The sequence below is a fragment of the Malaclemys terrapin genome, chromosome 14 (assembly GCF_027887155.1).
Source record: "Malaclemys terrapin pileata isolate rMalTer1 chromosome 14, rMalTer1.hap1, whole genome shotgun sequence".
Lineage (NCBI taxonomy): Eukaryota > Metazoa > Chordata > Testudines > Emydidae > Malaclemys > Malaclemys terrapin.
This window is the reverse complement of record NC_071518.1, coordinates 34413079-34431745: the sequence shown is the minus strand read 5'-3', so window position 1 is coordinate 34431745 and position 18667 is coordinate 34413079. Positions and strand designations below refer to the sequence as shown.

The 18667-nt window shown below is 39.4% G+C and overlaps 1 protein-coding gene across 1 annotated transcript in view; it reads left to right on the top strand.

Annotated features, from left to right (window-relative positions):
* The window catches only part of MBTPS1 (membrane bound transcription factor peptidase, site 1), a 46691-nt gene that overhangs the window by 9975 nt on the left and 18049 nt on the right, over nt 1-18667 (top strand). The window contains exons 2-11 of the mRNA XM_054048833.1: nt 3303-3786; nt 4596-4853; nt 6115-6318; nt 9240-9350; nt 10582-10691; nt 11159-11275; nt 12686-12753; nt 13342-13444; nt 15292-15443; nt 18469-18630. Coding sequence (XP_053904808.1) covers nt 3600-3786; nt 4596-4853; nt 6115-6318; nt 9240-9350; nt 10582-10691; nt 11159-11275; nt 12686-12753; nt 13342-13444; nt 15292-15443; nt 18469-18630 — 1472 coding nt within the window. The 5' untranslated portion in view covers nt 3303-3599. The remainder of the gene's footprint in view (nt 1-3302; nt 3787-4595; nt 4854-6114; nt 6319-9239; nt 9351-10581; nt 10692-11158; nt 11276-12685; nt 12754-13341; nt 13445-15291; nt 15444-18468; nt 18631-18667) is intronic.

Sequence of the window (18667 nt, the reverse complement as noted above, 5' to 3'; positions counted from 1 at the left end):
TTTTTGAGTGTTATGATTCCTGAAGTCAGATTTGTGTTCGTTTATTCTTTTGCGTAGACTGTCCGTTTTGGCCAATGTACATGGCAGAAGGGCATTGCTGGCACATGATGGCATATATCACATTGGTAGATGTGCAGGTGAACGAGCCTCGTGGCTGATTTTATTGCGTGTAGCACATTGCCACTCCATAATGGTCATATTGAGACATACTTGAACAGTATTTCCTGCAATTCAACACCCTAATGTATGTCTGGAGGAGAATTTACATTCTCCTGATCATCTTTTTCGAGACTATGTGATGAAATCAGTTTAACAGAAGTTGAATTGTACAAGTTGCTCCCTGTTTACTCTCAATCACTATTTCATGATCAAATACAAGAATGTTTTAAGTGAAGAAAACATTTCTGTACACATTGTGCTACCTCTTTTAGTGCACTGTCTAGTAAAATATCGTGTACTGAAAATCATGCTGCAGAAACATACAAGAAAAACTTCTTGACATCAGTGAAAAATCACTTTAGCTAAATGTCCACATATTATTATTTTTATCATATGCACTATGGCAAATGTGTAATATTGTAAAATCAGCTTGCCCTCTTCCAGTACATACTTAAAACAAGCATTGAAATAACTTATAGGAGTCATCTGGCTGATAACCTCTGTAATAGCATGAATTAAAGCCCAACCAAAGTCATAGTTTGCTTTTTGTTCTCTCAACTGATGACCAGTTACTCTGAATATCTATAGAAAGTAAGGCCAGCTAAAGTGAAATGTTTGGAGTGCTTTGATCAGCTGTTAGCATCTCTGCTAACCATAGTTAAATGTAGTTAAGGCTACATTTTAGTCACGGGTATTTTTAGCAAAAGTCATGTACAGGTCATGGGCAGTAAACAAAAATGCATGGCCCATGACCCATCCATGACTTGTGCTATACCCCTGAGTAAATATTGGGAGTGGCACGGGTCCTTGGAGGGGAGGGGAGAGGGAGGCGGTCTGAGGGATGCCGAAGGGGCGGTCTGGGGAGTGCCATGGGTGTGAGCAGCCCAGAATCCCCGTTGGTGCTGGGGCGGAAGGTTGGCAGGGCTGGCAGGCTCCCTCCCCGGCTTCTCAGATAGCGGCGACATGTCCCTCCCTTAGCTCTTAGCGCCGCGCACTGCTAGCTCTGCAGCTCCCATTGGCCAGCAACAGTGGCCAATGGGAGCTTTGGGGGCGGTGCCTGCAGGTGGAGGCAGTGTGTGGAGCTAGGAGCTGAGGGAGGGACGTATTGCTGCTTCCGGGGAGCCCCCCCAAGATAAGCTCTGCCCCTCCCATGCCCCAACCCCCACTCTGACCCCCGATACCCCCACTCAAACTCTTCCTACTGCTGGGAGGGGCAGACAGTGGCCTGAGACTGCCCAGCAAAGGCTGGTGTGACTGGCACAGGGGCTGCCCGAGCTCCTTGGGCAATCCTGGAGCCAGCCGCACCAGCCGCTGCAGAAGTCACGGAATCAAGCTTGCAGCCTTAACCTGTGACATTGAGGTGTAAGTTACATACACCCACTCTCTGAACATCCAATACTAGGTGCAGCTGAGCTTACATGTACATACGCTTTTTGAAAAGTGAAATAGCAATGTACTGCAAATACAAATGGGCTATATTACATGATATTATTTCAGAGGCATCTTGTTTTGCCTGGGTGTTAATGCAGTCTGGTAGATGTTGCAGTAAGTTCTTCCTTCAAGGTTACCTTCACTTGGGGTGACCAAGACTTATTTTGTCACATATAGGTAGTCAAAACCCAACTCCTTATTTGATTATTTAATTGATAAATAATTAATAATTAAAATTTTTATCACATTAATTTGATGAAATTTCCAAAAAAATAATCTGATATATTTTTAAATAATTTTGTTCTTTGAATGTGGTAATGGGAACCCATGAATAAGGAGATGGTATGGTAAATGAGGAACTGTCTTCAGCCTCTTGGTTCTCATAAGTGCTGAATGGCTGATTTGCAGTAAGGATGGGGTTGGGTCCCCGTCCTCTTGCTTTGTCTGTCATATGCTGCTCCCTGCATTGAGTGCAGCAGATATTTCTAGACTGCATTTTTGGTGAATTGCTACACTATTTAACTACTTCTTTATTGGAAACCTCAGTAGGTTCCTGTTGCCATGTTCTGCTGGATCTGTTAAGATATGATGCATCTGTGCTATTTGTACCAGATGAAGACTTTTATCCTGAGCTGTGGTTCTTACATGGAGCAGGACAAATTGCATTGCCAGCATGGAGTTGTCATAACTTGTCATTTACTATGCTATATTTTAACTCAACTCAAATAAAAAATTTTGGATGTTGGGTGTCCCAAAATCACTTGCTTCTCACTACCTCTGGTTCGGACAGCAGAGCTGTCCATCCAAGATATCCTGTTGCTTCATCCCTAAATCCAAGTGAAGTATTTAAAATGTCAGTGTAGCATTTAGGATTTTAGCGGTTTTTAAAGCGAGTTTTCTGAATAACAAATTCATATTAATGTATTGTATATTATAGTGCCTAGCTGGCCTAGATTCCGAAGAAAAGCATTTTTACAGAGTCCCTGTTACACTGAAATCCCCCCAGTGATACTCTCTACTAAATGGTTGTCATTTGGAATTATATAACACCTTCACTCAGGAAAAACAAGCACATACCTCTAAGTAATAATTCCTTTAGGGGAATTTTGACAGACAAATGCCATAAAAATTTCACTCAAAAGTATAAGCCAAGGTCTGTTCTTGTGTAAGAGTGGACAGAATGAAACTGGATTCATCATCACTACATTCCTTTAGCCTCAATTTCTATCAAACATAATGTCTGATGTGAAATTTGCCTGTGCTTTCAACTCAGTATGTGCAAAAGCTTGTTGATAAATATCTTGTTTTATATCTTCATACTATCCTTTCCATAACACTTCTCAATTTAATACATGTTGTTATACTATCACTACTAGTTGCTACAGTAATACACATAACAATAATATTTGATGATAGTGCCTGTAAGTCTCAGTCAGGATTGGGTCCCATTGTGTTTAGTGTTGTACAAAAATGAACAAGGAGACAATTGTTAATAAGTAAATACAAAACATATCCTATAATGACTTTGTCAGCAGTTTTGAAAACTACAAAAATAAAATAAATTAAAATTAGAAATCAAAGAGAAGCATAATCTAGAATGAAATGGTTTCTCTCCAATAATAATTGCTGAATGTCAGTTATTGTTGTCATATATGTTTTTGTATGTTTGGCAAATCTAATAATTTTTGTTGGTGGGTTTGTTTATTTTACAGGTCGGATTGCAAAAAACTTGCTTAATTCTACTTTGGGCTTACCTTTCCCATCAAAAAATGGAGTACAGGACTCAGCTATCACATTCTGAGTGAGAGAATCCTTTAATCCAAAATGGAGAGAAAACGTAGAAAGAAATAAGCCTGTTTACTAGGCTTAACCTCAAAAAACCATGAAATCTAGATTTTTGCTTTGAGACTATCCAGTTGAACAGCACAGCAAAGGCAACATTTATTGATACAAAATTGAACTAATTTATAAAGAGAAAACGTGTCATTTGAATATATGGAATTTTTGGAATGAAACCATATTCTCTTATGACCATGAAGTTTGCAAACATCTGGTTGATCCTCATTGTAATTTTACTCTGCGGCAAAAAACACCTGGGTACAAGACTAGGAAATTCCTCTCATGAGGCCCACCTATGTCCTGGATGCTCTCGTCTTACTTTGAAAGTGGAATTCTCTTCGACAGTAGTAGAACATGGTAATAAAGAATCCAGTTTTTTAAAATGTGTTTAAAGCTTAGATACATGCTGATGATGATTTATGTATTATTTTATTTGTGTTAACATAGTGCTCAAAGACCCCAATCAGATATGGGGTCCTGTTGTGCGAAGTCCTTTATAGTCATATAGGAAGACCCTGTCCCCTTCCCCTTCAGTTACAGTCTAACTGAAAACAAGATACATAAAAAAAGCATGACAAATAATAAGAGGGTGGGAGTAGAAGACAAGCTAATGGTAAAAATATCATGGGATTATGTAGGCTAACGATGTGCACAATTGGATGGGTTCCAAATTGTTTAGAAAGTCTTTTTGGAGGGAATGGGTTTGTCTCTGACATCGTCATTAGTTGGCTTATTTTTAATACACATTAAAATGCAGATATAAAGTCAATTTAAATATTTTTTCTGGATGTTTTACAAATTCCACAGCATAAAAGCCATATAAAACAAAGTATTCATTATTTTATTTGTTGGTGACAGATTCTGAACTAACCTATGTATGAGGTTTTCCAAACAGTCTGGGCATAATTAGACAAATATCGTACCTTCTGTTAAAATTAATGTGTTTTAAAACCCCTAGACTGTTTTGAAAATCATAACCTATATAAATAGTAAATCCAAGTTACCATAATATTCCTAGTAATGGAGTCATAATATTTTCATTTGGGAGGTGGAGACATTTGTTTTGATAGTAAGGAGGAAGATTCAGTTCTCGGTGGTGGTATAGATGTGCCTTTTGTAATGTATGGTTGAAATGTCATTTCTAATATGTGGTATTCTGCTTTCAGAATATATTGTGGCTTTCAATGGATACTTTACAGCTAAAGCTAGAAGTAAATTTATTTCAAGTGCATTGAAGAACAGTGATATAGAGAACTGGCGGATTGTACCTCGCAACAACCCAGCCAGTGACTACCCTAGTGATTTTGAGGTGATCCAGATCAAAGAGAAACAGAAGGATGGAGTACTGACACTAGAAGACCACCCAAACATCAAACGAGTAACCCCCCAGCGGAAAGTATTTCGCTCTCTCAAGTATTCAGAGCGTAAGTATATTCATCCTTCAAAAGAGCTGTTCCTAATCTCTGATGGCACTAAGTTCATTTTTAAAAAATCAGTGGGCTTTATTCCAATCCCAAAACATTAGTGTTATTACTTCTGGGGGAATTCTGCGTCACTGCGGAATGCAGAATTCCCTGGTTGCCCTGCAGAATTTCTGGCCGCCACTAGGGGCTGCTGGACTCTGCAGAGCCCAACTCGCAGTGAGCAGAGAGTCCAGCCTGGCAGGGCTGGAGGCTGCACGCTCTTTGATCCTTATTCTCCTGGGGAGGGGGGGAGGAGGGTCTGGGAGACCCATCCAGCTCTGGCAGAGGGTGAGGAAGGGCAGGGCTGTACCACCCCTTGTCCCCAGCCGGATAGTAAAGAAGCTGAGTGAAGTAAAGGCTCTGGGGGTGCTGGTGTCTGTGCCGGGGGCTGCCCCACAGCTGGACTCTGGAGGGATGGAAGTACAGGTGTCTGGGCTGTGGGGGCCCCACACAGCTCCTTCCAACACCCCCCATCTGGAACTGGGTTGTTGTAGGGGTTTCTTTAACTCTCTACTCCTGGGGGAATTTTTTTTGCTGTTGTCTGTATTGTTGACATACTTGTTGACAGGTATTTTGAAATAAATTACCAAAATAATTGAAACTGAAGTGATTATATTGTGTTATTTTGACAAATAAAATATGCAGAATTTTGCAGAATTTCAAAATATTATGTGCAGAAATTTAAATTTTTTAACACAGAAATCCCCCAGGAGTATGTTATACAAATGAGAATGCAGTGACTTCTGGATATTATGTTTTATTTCTGATAAAGGCTCATCCCGTTAACTGTGAAACTATCACTATTTTAGAATACCTATTCTGAGGTGTGATCAAGGATTTTCTGTAGTGACATAATACAGTATGTTATAGATTCAATCTACTAGGGATTTAATGGGCAAAATTCCCGCTGACTTCAGTGGGGTCAGGATTTCACCTATTGACTTCAGTTAATCTAGTCACATGCTTAAGTTAAACGCATGTAATATATTCGGTATAGGAGCTGTAGTAATTAGCTTTTAAAATGAAGCTTTTGTATTTAGAGGATATATTAAGGATTTAAATAAAATTTGGGTCAGACGAATGTCTGAAAAGTGAAAATTTTTCTATCTAAAATTTTTGTTCACAGTAGGGCTAAAGTGTACTAATAACATGTTTATATATTTCATAGTATAGAAAATAAAATGTTTTGCATTTTTCTTTTCTCCAACCAAATCATATCTAGCTGATCCTACATTGCCATGCAATGAAACCAGATGGACTCAAAAATGGCAGTCATCTCGTCCTCTGAGAAGAGCAAGCCTATCATTAGGCTCTGGATTTTGGCATGCAACAGGCAGACATTCAAGCAGGCGTTTACTGAGAGCTATACCACGGCAAGTTGCTCAAACCCTGCAGGCAGATGTACTCTGGCAAATGGGTTATACAGGTATGCTTTTGTCTGTTGGTTTGGGATAACTGCCTGGCTAGAATACAAAAAAATTGAGAGTCTCTGAGACAAGCGAAAAGAAAATACTCATGTAGTAATAAGGATACACAACCAGTTCCCTTTTTGTATTTATTAATCCATTACAGATGTGTCTAAATTCTCTAGAGACTGAGGCCAGGCCTACATTAGAAATGCTTGCACTTTTGCTGGCATAGCTTATTTCAGCCCCCCTGAGCAAAATAAGCTATACCAGGAAAAGTGCAGTTTTAACTGTCTGTACTAGGGGCTTTGCCAGCAGAGCCCGATGGTCACTGTTCACACCTCTCCCCACCCTTAACCAGTATATGGTTGGTTATGCAATATACTAGCAACATTTTGTAGTGCAGACCTGGCCTGAGAGGTACTTAGTTTTGTAATACATTTATTGAACATTGTTGACTTGATGGAAAGTGCTATATACCGTTTGTATTTATGCAGCCCAGACTCAGTGCAGCTTTTCTTTAGCTGAAAAATGAAATCGGTTATTTTAAAATGGTTAATTTAGAAAGAGAACATACGGCCCAAATTTTTCCCACAGCTCCAAATTCTTCCTTCCACCCATGTCATCTCCTTTTTTTTGTCCCCCTACAGCCCCACTTCTCAATATGCTTCTTTCCCAGCTTCCCTGCTACGTTAAACTTTTAAATGTTGATACATATCAACTTTTAAAAGCTTAATGTGGTAGGGGGAGATGGTGAGGAGCAAGTTGTTGCATGTAAGGTAGAGAGCATGTCTCTGTGTTAGGGGTAGCTGGGGCTGGGGGAAGTGGGAAGGAATTCAGCTGTAGAAAGTGTAGGGGACATTGAGTCTCTGTAGTGGACTAAGGAGGATAACAAATATCAACATTGATAGCTAATCATGTCAGTAATTGTCAACACTGATATACCATTACAATCACTAAAAAAATCAAGGAAATCACAAGTTAAGCATGCAAATGAAGGTTACCTTAAACACCCAAACTTCACACTACTCGAATATTCTCACAGTACATCTGCACAACAGGCTGCGTTGCAGTTCCAGCAACAAGCCAGCTGTAATTCGAACATTAAATTTCTCCACATTGCACTCTAAACACACAACCCTTATTCCAGTCTCACAGTTTTTCATGTGAAAATAACATTAGAGACTTTACTATATGTGTATATAAATATATTATAATTTAGCTGTTGCTGTAGAGATCCAAGGCTGGGCTTTGGATGTAATATAGAGCAGGGGTTCTCAACCTTTCTCTTTCCGAGGCCCCTCCCCAACATGCTATAAAAACTCCACGGCCTACTAGTGTCACAAAAATTGTTTTTCTGCATATAAGAGCCAGGGCCAGCATTAGGGATTAGCAAGCGGGGCAGTTGCCTGGGGCCCCACACTCCAGGAGTCCCTGGGAAGCTACATTGACCAGGCTTCGGTTTCAGCCCCAGGTGGTAGGGCTCTGGGCTTCGGCCCCATCCAATGGGGCTTTGGCTTTCTGCCCTGGGTCCCAATGATTCTAATGCTGGCCCTGCTTCGCGGACCCTCTGAATCCTGCTTGTGGCCCCCCAGAGCACCCAGACCCCTGGTTGAGAACCACTGATACAGAGGATTTTGTACGTGCTCTGGATGTAATGTAGAGGTATTTTGTGTGGGCATTGTGTTTGGTTCTATATTGGAAGTTTAAGGAAGTTTTTCATGGAGGTACTTTCTCATAATACAGTAAAAGTTTTTTTTAACCAGGATGCTGGGGGAACGGGGGGTGCCGATAAATTAAAAATGCCAGTTAACTCAGAGGGAGGGGTTTGGAGTGGCAGGGGGCTGGGATGTGGGAGGAGCTGAGGGGCATAGGCTCTGGGAGGGAGATTGGGTCCAGGAGTGGGCTTGGGTCGTGGGAGGGGGCTCAGGGTGCCAAATTGGTGGGAGGGAGGGAATGCTCACCTCTGGCAGCTCCCTGCAAGCGGCTCCCTGTCCCTGTTGCTCCTGGCGGAGGTGCGGCCAGGTGGGCTGTGCAAGCAGGCACGCCCCCTGCAGCTCTCCTTGGCTGCGGTTCCTGGCCAGTGGGCTGGGACCCGCAGAGTCAGTGCTCGGGGAGGGGGAACGGAGGCAGCGTGCCTGCAGAGCCGCCTGGCCGTGCCTCCGCCAGCAACAGCAGGGACGGGGAGCTGCTTGCAGGGGGCTGCTGGAAGTGAGCGCCCCCTTCCCACCAATCTGGCACCACAATCCTCTCCTGCACCCCAAGCCCCCTGAGCCAAGCCCCCTCCCAGACCCAAACTTCTTCCCATAGTGCGCCCCGCAGCTCCTCCCACGTCCCAGCCCCCTGCTGGCCCCGCACCAATTGCACTATAAACCAGACTTTTAATGCAGATCAGAAATGCTGGTTTATAGAGCTTGCTGGTTGGTGAAGTGTTGGATGAAAGAGCTTTTACTGTACATACGTGCATGTGGAAAAAGTTAAGGTTGCACAGGCAACTCTATTTTATATTTCCTGACCTTTCAAGTGTTTCACTTTGTAAACTTAATATTCTTTTAACGTAGTTCTTTAGAAAAATATACTAAATCATTTTTGTTGAAAAACCAAGATACACGTGTAATTTTCAATTGTATGCTGGTAAAAGTAAAAAGGAGATCAATTTGTTGATCTCCTTACCTTGATCCAAATCCCTCTTGGGGTCAAAATTAGCTTTACTTTTTTTTCCCCAGACTCTGTGAAATTAGTCTTGCCTTTATGAAACTGAATGGAACTAATGCTCTTTAGGTGAATTTCTAGAGTGAACCAGGACTTTTGGTTTTGGAAAACATGAAATGCTTTGTGTAGACCAGGCAGTGCATTGAGCACCCAGGAGACTCCATTTATATATCAGAATAAACTGATACAAATGCTATGTTTGCATACCAATCCTCTTTTACGGAAATAGGTGCTGGTGTAAGAGTTGCTGTCTTTGACACTGGACTGAGTGAGAAACATCCACATTTCAAAAACGTAAAAGAAAGAACAAACTGGACTAATGAGAGAACCTTGGATGATGGTGGGTTTAATATATAGCATTGCTGAAACTAGAGATTATGTATTTTACATCATGTGTTTCATCCTGGATTATGAAGTAAAATTGTTTATTTGAGATTAGAATTACAAGTCTTCCCAGATAATGGACCGAGTTCTGCAATGTGTTGAGTGCTTTGAATTCTCACTAAATTCACTGATGGCTCAACACTGCCCAGGATTTTGTGTTGTCTCCGCTGAGTCATAGGCCATATTTCTCCAAGGATTTTAAGAAAGGCCTAGGGGACAAAATGTTATCCAAGCAGAAATGCAGTGTAGAAATACCTGGGGGTGAGGCAACTCCCAGGCATTTTTTGACTTGCCCCTATTATTTTTTAATATTAGTGTGTTAATTTTTTCCTTTTATCGGAGATCATATTTTGATTCATTTTCAGGTACTCTAGTGAGTTATTACAGTTTTGGCAGCTCTCCTTTAAACATTAGTAATCCACATAATTTTTCAGTGGAAAAGTAAAATTGTGGCACCAACATAAACTCTGCAGATCCATGCCAATATTCTGCATTTCTTTTTATCTGCCTTTGTATGATTGTCTCTCATCGTCTTGTATTTGCCCCATCTTATACACCTGTGCTGCAAATATGCAAATACTTAACTTTATGCACTGTTTTTTTTATTCAAAATGGTATTTTGATTTCAAATTTGGACAATTAAAAAAACAAAAGCAACCCCTCCCGCCCACCCACACACACACACAAAGGTTGAAACACACCCGAAACAGCCAAATCCAAACAGTTGGGGGAAAAAAAGTTGTTTAGAGTTGACCAAAACATTTAATAAGTAAACTTGAGGGATAGAAAATATTTCCTGTCTGTAGGATATCCTTTTTCCTCTGTTTCTGCACATTATATATTTAATGGATGAGATTTTTTCCCTACTGAAATCAGGAGGAAAATTTGGTTTCAATGAGGCCAGGATTTCACCCCATATATATACAGTTTCAGTTGTAGAAATTTTTATCGGTAGGAATTGCTTAGCACCTATTGCAAAGCATTTTCGATCAAAGTGAAACAAGTTCTCAACTTGGACCAACATTTCTGTTGCTTTTTAAAATAAACTTAAATGTTCCTAAGGATGAAAGAGATAAGCAATTGGATCTGCATACAAAATGTCTGGATTTTTTAAAATTTTACAGTGAAATGGTTTGGCCTCTAACATTTTATTTTATTAACTTTATACTACTACTAATTTGCAACAGGTCTGGGCCATGGAACGTTTGTGGCAGGTGTTATAGCCAGCATGCGGGAATGCCAGGGATTTGCTCCAAATGCAGAGCTGCACATTTTTAGGGTCTTCACAAATAATCAGGTAGATATTGTAAATGTTTTATAATTCAAACCTTTCTGGAATAACACACTATTAACCCTTAAATTACAAATACTGTTAATTCTCATGAACTTTAAAGTATTTCCTTTTGTAAAGAGAAAGAGTTTGTTTTTTTTAACAGAATTATGTACATTTAAACAGATTTTAGAATTGCCTCCTGGAGTTTATTTTCAAATAAGAATTTGGTATTAAAATCAACTTCATCCAGGGCCACTACCTCTTACTTTTAGTGTTATTTTAATGAAGGATTTAAAAAAAAAAAAAAATCAAATGAACTTCTCATTTTAAATACCAAAGAAAAAACAAAATAAGATTTTTTTTTTGTTTCAGCTCTCTACTTTTGTCTGTTTCCTACCCTTAAATTTCTATTTCTTTTAATACCTAACTTTATTTTGTTATATTCTCATTTGATTTCTAAATGGTTGCTTTTGTTGTGCTTTAATAAACAGGTCTCCTATACATCTTGGTTTCTGGATGCCTTTAACTATGCCATCTTAAAGAAGATAGATGTATTAAACCTTAGTATTGGTGGTCCAGACTTTATGGATCATCCTTTCGTTGACAAGGTAAGTGCAAAAATGACAGTGGAGTCTCATCATAGGCGCATCTAACTTACGCGATTTTAACTATACACACTCGGCAAAACAAAACAAAGAAGAGAAAAATAACAATTTAAATACTGTACCTGTAGTGCGGGCGATTCTGCCCGCCATTCCACTCAATGAGCATTTGACTATACACGATTTTCGCCTTACGCGCTGACTTCAGAACCTAACCCCCGCATAAGATGCGACTCCCCTGTATGAACATATATATTTTAGCATGGTCACCTCATTGGTCCCAATTCTGAAATCTGTTCTGTGTGGGCAGACCCTTATGACTGTGCAGAGTTCCATTGGCATCAGTGAAGGTCTGCACAGATTCAGGCGTTTGTCCTTGCAGAGCAGCTTACAAGATCAGCACTTTACTGGCCACTACTTTTATTGGAATGGTTTCTATTAAAAAGCCCATGTATACAGACTGAGGAGTAAAGTTTTCAAAGTGCTAGGTGAAGTTTTAGTAGTGTGACTCTCACCAACTTAAATGGAAAGTTGTTGGCTAAAATCCATTGCTTTTGAAAAATTTACTCCTGAATGGTGGGTAAATTTTGTAATCAGAAACCATTTATTAGAAGTTCAATTGCAAATTTTATATGAGGAAACTTGATTTAATTAGAAGTAGAGTTAATAGGCTGGAATATGTGACTACAAGTCTTTTTCAAAGTAAATCAGCATTGAAAAATAACTTTTTAAAATTAGCAATTACATTTTATCTTTAAAAATCGTTAAGCCCACATTCATCTGTAGTAAAAACTGCAGAACTGTACCTGAATTATGAAGAAATATGACTTAGACTGACAGCCATAGGAACTTTCAAAAGCACTAAATTAATTAAAATGTTTAAAAAGAACCAAAACGTAAAAACCTGTTTTGGAAAGGGCTATGTAGGTAGCTTGGCACATGAAAATAATTTGTTCTGTTCCAAACGCTCTCTAAATTATCTTAATTCAGTTTAATTTGAAAATCAAATGTTTACTGCTCTCCTTGGAAAATTTGGGTGGAAAGTAGTATTTGATTTAGGTGTCTAGGATGTACATGTTGTTATGCAAGGGTGCAGTTACTGGTGGATTATTGAGCATATAACTTAATACTAAAAATTACATGTCTGAGCTGAAGGCATGCAAATCATTTGTCTCTTTTGAAAATCTTGGTCTGCACTAACAGTTGTGTTTATTCTTACTCTTTGAGACTGAGAATTATATTAGTGAAAGTGTCAATGGTATGTGTGATGCAAGTACCATTAAAATAAAAAGTGTGGATTTAAGGAAATTGTTGTAGTCAGACCAGTGCAGTACGTGTGTAAATAATTTATTTCTTTATTTAACTGGCTTCAGTACATTGCTTTCAATAATGTGTCTATATTTGTTGGCTTTGCAGGTATGGGAATTGACAGCTAACAATGTGATCATGGTTTCTGCTATTGGCAATGATGGCCCTTTATATGGGTAAGTTTCTTTAAAAGCGTTTGATTAAAAATTTCCTGTATCTGAGGTATAATCCTCTACCTCCTCTTGGGAAAAAAAATCGCAGATTATTCTGTCTTTTGAGAATGAGTCAGGCTGTTTTTTCCACTGTAGATTTTTCTTTTACCTGAGGAGCACATTCTTGAATTAGATTAGCTGCAGCTATTTAATTCAGTAGTTTTGATAGTATGTAAACCCATAAAAGAAGTCAGTGAGTCCTTAAAACTGATGTTTGCCTGTCAATATTAACAAACTTTCGTGCATGCAAATCTCAAACTTCAGGGAAAATCTAAGAAATGTATTGATTGCTTTTTGGCCCCTCATGTAATAATACTAAAATAAATATCGCTCCTTTTCTTGGTATATGTTTTGATATTTTAAGGGATTGCTTGAATAGTTGCTGTAAATGAAGTTGTCAGAAATAATTCACCCAACTATCCAAGGTTGTCAGTTGTCAAAGCTGCAGAACCTAGATAGACAAAAAGAACCTGGTGGTGATGTGCCCATTATTTTTATTGTCTCCCTCCCACCCCTCCTTCCTTCTGCCCTCCCTCTGCTCACTCATTTTAGCACTCTCAATAACCCTGCTGACCAGATGGATGTGATTGGAGTAGGAGGAATTGACTTTGAAGATAATATAGCTCGTTTCTCATCGAGGGGAATGACCACTTGGGTAAGCTCAAATATAAAATATGCGTGGCTTCAAAACATTTAACATGAACTTTCTCATTCTAACAGAGATGCCCTCTCTGCCGTGTTAGCTTTTTTAAATCTCAGTAGGTCCAGTCATCTGGGATTAAATTAGTTCATGTGGTTGAAAAGGTAAAATGTGCAAAGTATTGAACTGTAATAGGTACAGGAGAATTGGCTGAATGCAGTCTCTAATCACAAACTGACTTCAATTAAATGAAGTTCCTTTTTAGGTGATAAAAGTAAATCCTTAAAATAGCCATTTCATCCTCAGAACAGAACTTTATTTTAATGGGCTTTTAGGTTTTCAGTGCTACATGGAAGTGAGCCAGAGGGACCCTTTTATGCCTTTTGATGGGGTGCATCATGTCTTTGCCCTCAAATCACCCAGATTTGTTAGCCACTGTGCAGGATGCTGTGGTTACTGCTTCATTCCACCTCATTCCCTTGTGGGATGCCAGCTCCACTGTCGGCACTATGCTTAGGCAGTCTGTTAACTTGAGGAGCACATATGGGCTTAGTGCTTGTCTCTAGAAGCTGTGCAAACCCTTTGCTACCCTTATAATTAGATATTCGAAAACCTTTTTAACCTAAATCTCCCTTGCTGCAGATTAAGCCCATTACTTCCTGTTTTACCTTCAGTGGACATGGAGAACAATTGATCACAATTGATTGCTCTTTACAACAGCCCTTAACATATTTGAAGATTGTTATCAGGTCCCCCTTTATTCTTTTCTCAAGACTAAACATGTCCAGGTTTTTTAACCTTTCTTCATAGGTCAGGTTTTCTAAACCTTTTATCATTTTTGTTGCTCTACTCTGGAGTCTCTACAATTTGTCCACCTCTTTCCTAAAGAGTGGCACCCAGAATCCAGGACAATACTAGCTGAGGCCTCACCATTACCTGGTAGTTAATTTCCCTGTAAGCTGTACAGCCACACAGCAGCCTTCTTAGCACCACACAGGTGCTCAGGGAACCCGCCTGAGGACTTGTAGCAGCCAAGGGAGAGGTGCCCCGGCCCCAGCCTAGCCCAGCCCTAAACTGCTGGGGCAGCTCAGCCAGGCACAGACCCGGCCGGGGCGGCCCTCCCCGAACCTACCGCGGCACCCATCCCCAGGCCTGAGCCTGCCGGGGGAGGGGCGCCTATCCTGCGGCCCCACCCCTGAAGCTGCCACGGCAGGGAAAGGTGCCTTCCCACCCCCCTCCCCCAGCTCAGGAGCTGCTGGGGGCAGTGCTCTCTCCCTGCCGTAGCCCCAGAGCACCCTTCTGCACCCCAAGCCCTCATCCCCGGCCCCACACCAGAGCCTGCACCCCCAGCCGGAGCCCTCACACCTCTGCACCCCAACCCTCTGTCCCAGCCCTGAGCCCCTTCCCACACTCCGAACCCTTCGGCCCCACCACATGAATTTTGTTATGTGGACCAATATGGAGGTGATGTGTCACACATCACCTCCATATTGGTGCACATAACAAAATTCATTCCGTACATGGGTGGGAAAAATTAGAAGGAACACTGTCTGGTAGAGTGGAATAATTTCCTCCTGTGTCTTACATGTGACTGATTAAGACTTATGATTTTAAGCTGTCTGAAGAAGTCTAAAATTTTCTGAATTTAAATTTTTTCTACTTAAAAAAAAAAAAAAAAAGTGAAAAATGTATATGAACTGCTAATCTAAAACATATACAGAATAGTTTGAATCACATAGGAATTGCCCAGGTTGAATCAGACCTGGGGTCTATCTTGTCCAGTATCCTGTCTCTGACCTAGGCCAGCACCAGTAAATGATATGTTGATCTAAACATAAACTGTTTTTTTAATTAATTCATAGGAACTGCCAGGAGGTTATGGTAGAGTGAAGCCCGATATTGTTACTTATGGCTCTGGAGTGAGAGGTTCTGGTATGAAGGGTGGATGCCGCTCCCTCTCTGGGACAAGTGTTGCCTCTCCGGTAGTGGCAGGTGCTGTCACTTTGCTAGTAAGGTAATGATTAAAGGAAGAACACGTATCTCAAATGCGTTTGATTAACAAGATCTGTAAATTGACTTTTAAAAAGCCCCTCAATTAAAAATATTTGTTTCTGCACTTATGAAAACTAACTCTCTGAAGAACAACAAATACAGTTTTTCTGTTTGAGACATTGAGTAGTCTCGAATAATCTATATCTATTGGGCCTAATATTTAGATATTAGGGCTGTCGATTAATCAATTAACTCACGCGATTAACTAAAAAAAAATTAATCGCAATTAATCACAGCTTTAATTGCACTGTTAAACAATAAAATATCAATTGAAAATTATTAAATATGTTTGGATTTTTTTCTACATTTTCAAATATATTGATTTCAATTACAACACAGAATACAAAGTGTACATTGCTCACTTTATATTATTTTTTTTTTGCTCTGTTTTTTTTGCAATGATTGCACTGTAAAAAATGATAAACAAAAGAAATAGTATTTCTCAAGTCACCTCATATAAGTACTGTAGTGCATTCTCTTTATCATGAAAGTGCAGCTTACAACTGTAGATTTTTTTTTCTTACATAACTGCACTCAAAACCAAAACAATGTCCACTCAGTCCTACTTCTTGTTCAGCCAATTGCTAAGACAAACAAGTTTGTTTACATTTATGGGAGATAATGCTGCCCGCTTCTTATTTACAATGTCACCTGAAAGTGAGAACAGGCATTTGCATAGCACTCTTGTAGCCAGCATTGCAAGGTATTTACATGCCAAATATGCTAAACATTCATATGCCCCTTCATGCTTTGGCCACCATTCCATAGGACATGCTTCCATGCTGATGACGCTCATTAAAAAAATAATGCATTAACTGAATTTGTGACTGAATTCCTTGGGGGAGAATTGTATGTCTCCTGCTCTGTTTTACCTGCAGTCTGCCATATATTTCATGTTATAGCAGTCTTGGATGATGACCCTGCACATGTTGTTCATTTTAAGAACACTTTCACTGCAGATTTAACAAAACTCAAAGAAGTTACCAGTGTGAAATTTCTAAAGATACAGCACTTGACCCAAGGTTTAAGAATCTGAAGTGCCTTCCAAAATCTGAGAAGGGCGAGGTGTGGAGCATGCATTCAGAAGTCTTAAAAGAGCAACACTCTGATGTGGAAACTACAGATCCCAAACCACCAAAAAAGAAAATCAACCATCTGCTCCTGGCATCTGACTCAGATGATGAAATGAACATGCGTTGGTCCATATTGCTTTGGATCATTATAGAACAGAACCCATCATCAGGATGGACACGTCCTCTGGAATGGTGGTTGAAGCATGAAGGGACATATGAATCTTTAGTGCATCTGGCATGTAAATATCTTGCAACGCCAGCTACAACAGTGCCATGCGAATGCCTGTTCTGACTTTCAGGTGACGTAAACAAGAAGTGGGCAACATTATCTCCTGCAAATGTGAATACACTTGTTTGTCTGAGCGATTGGCTGAACAAGAAGTAGGATTGAGTGGACTCGTAGGCTCTAAAGTTTTACATTGTTGTATTTTTGAATGCGGTTATTTTTTGCACATAGTCCTACAATTGTAAGTTCAACTTTCATGATAGAGATTGCACTATAGTACTTGAATTAGTTGAATTGAAAAATAATATTTATTTTGTTTTTTTACAGTCCAAATATTTGTAATAAATAAATATAAAATAAGCACTGTACACTTTATATTCTGTGTTGTAATTGAAATCAGTATATTTGAAAATGCAGAAAACATCCAAAAATATTTAAGTAAATGGTATTCTATTATTGTTTAACAGCACGATTAATCGTGCAATTAATCATGATTAATTTTTTGAATCGCTTGACAGCCCTATTAGATATACAAGATTTAAATAAATATTTTATAATGTTGATCCATTTTTGCCATACTTTTTAATAGCTTGTTTCATTCACTGAACTTTACTTGTCCATTTGTTCTGGTAAAAAAGGGAGATATTTGCATTTTGCTCTTACACCAGGTGCCTAAATACTATACATTTTATGTATGTGGGGGCAGTGGGCGCATTGGTTGTTTATATCATTATATGGCTTCTTAAGTCTTTCTGCTAAGCGCTAAATAGCTGTATGAAAAAGAGGATTTTTCATTTTCTACATTGAACTTGCAATAATATTACAATAGTTCAAGAATATCTTGCAGTAGTTTAAGAATGGCCCACATACAATACTTAGAAAACTTCATCCCCAAATTTAACTATTCACTAACTATTCACATGTATTAGCAGCCTGTATATTTCTTGAATATAATTGCAATTGTTTTCTTCAAACATAATAGTCAAGTATGCTTTTTCTGTTTTCCTTAAAAAGAAGTGGGTATTTGTTAAGGAGAAAGATATATAAAGATTTAGATTTCCAGAGAACGGGGCTAGATGTTTTCAACTTCAAGTATACTTCTGACGTGGAACAAAATATCTCTTGGGCTGAAAATATTGTTGACAGTTGAGCATATTGGGTTGTAGAGATGAAAAATTATACATGTTTTAAGGAGCAATATGTGGCGAAATTGCCATTTCCATTTTCATCTTAAGCATTTCCATTGAAAAGTCACTTAAGTGATATTCTCCAGTTTTAACCATAGGTTATGCATATAACAGATTAACGTCAGTTATGTTTTGCTTAAATTGAATGGGTTAGAATAAGTTTAGGGCTTGCTTACACTTGAAACGCTACAGCAGCACAGCCGTAGATGCTCACGACTGTGACAGGAGAGGTTCTCCTGTTGTCATAGTAAATCTGTTTCCTGAGAAGTGGCTGCTAGTTTGACAGAAGAATTCTTCTGTCGACCTAGTGTTGTCTATGCTGGGGGTTAGGTTGGCTGAACTACTTTGCTCACCATGTGAATTTTTCACATGCCTGAGCGATGTAGCTGCGTTGACTTAACTTTTGAGTGTAGACCTTAGTCTCATTTCTCATTCTATGCCTAGCCTGAGACCAGAACAGTGCCTATTAAATGTAATCTAATAAACATTTGTCATTTTTAGCACAGTTCAGAAGCGTGAAATGGTGAATCCAGCTAGTATGAAGCAGGCCCTGATTGCATCTGCACGTAGGCTTCCTGGCGTTAACATGTTTGAGCAAGGGCATGGCAAACTGGATCTTCTTAGAGCCTACCAGATCCTTAATAGCTATAAGCCACAGGCCAGGTGAGTGTTAATTCTTAGTTAATTAATAATCTATTCA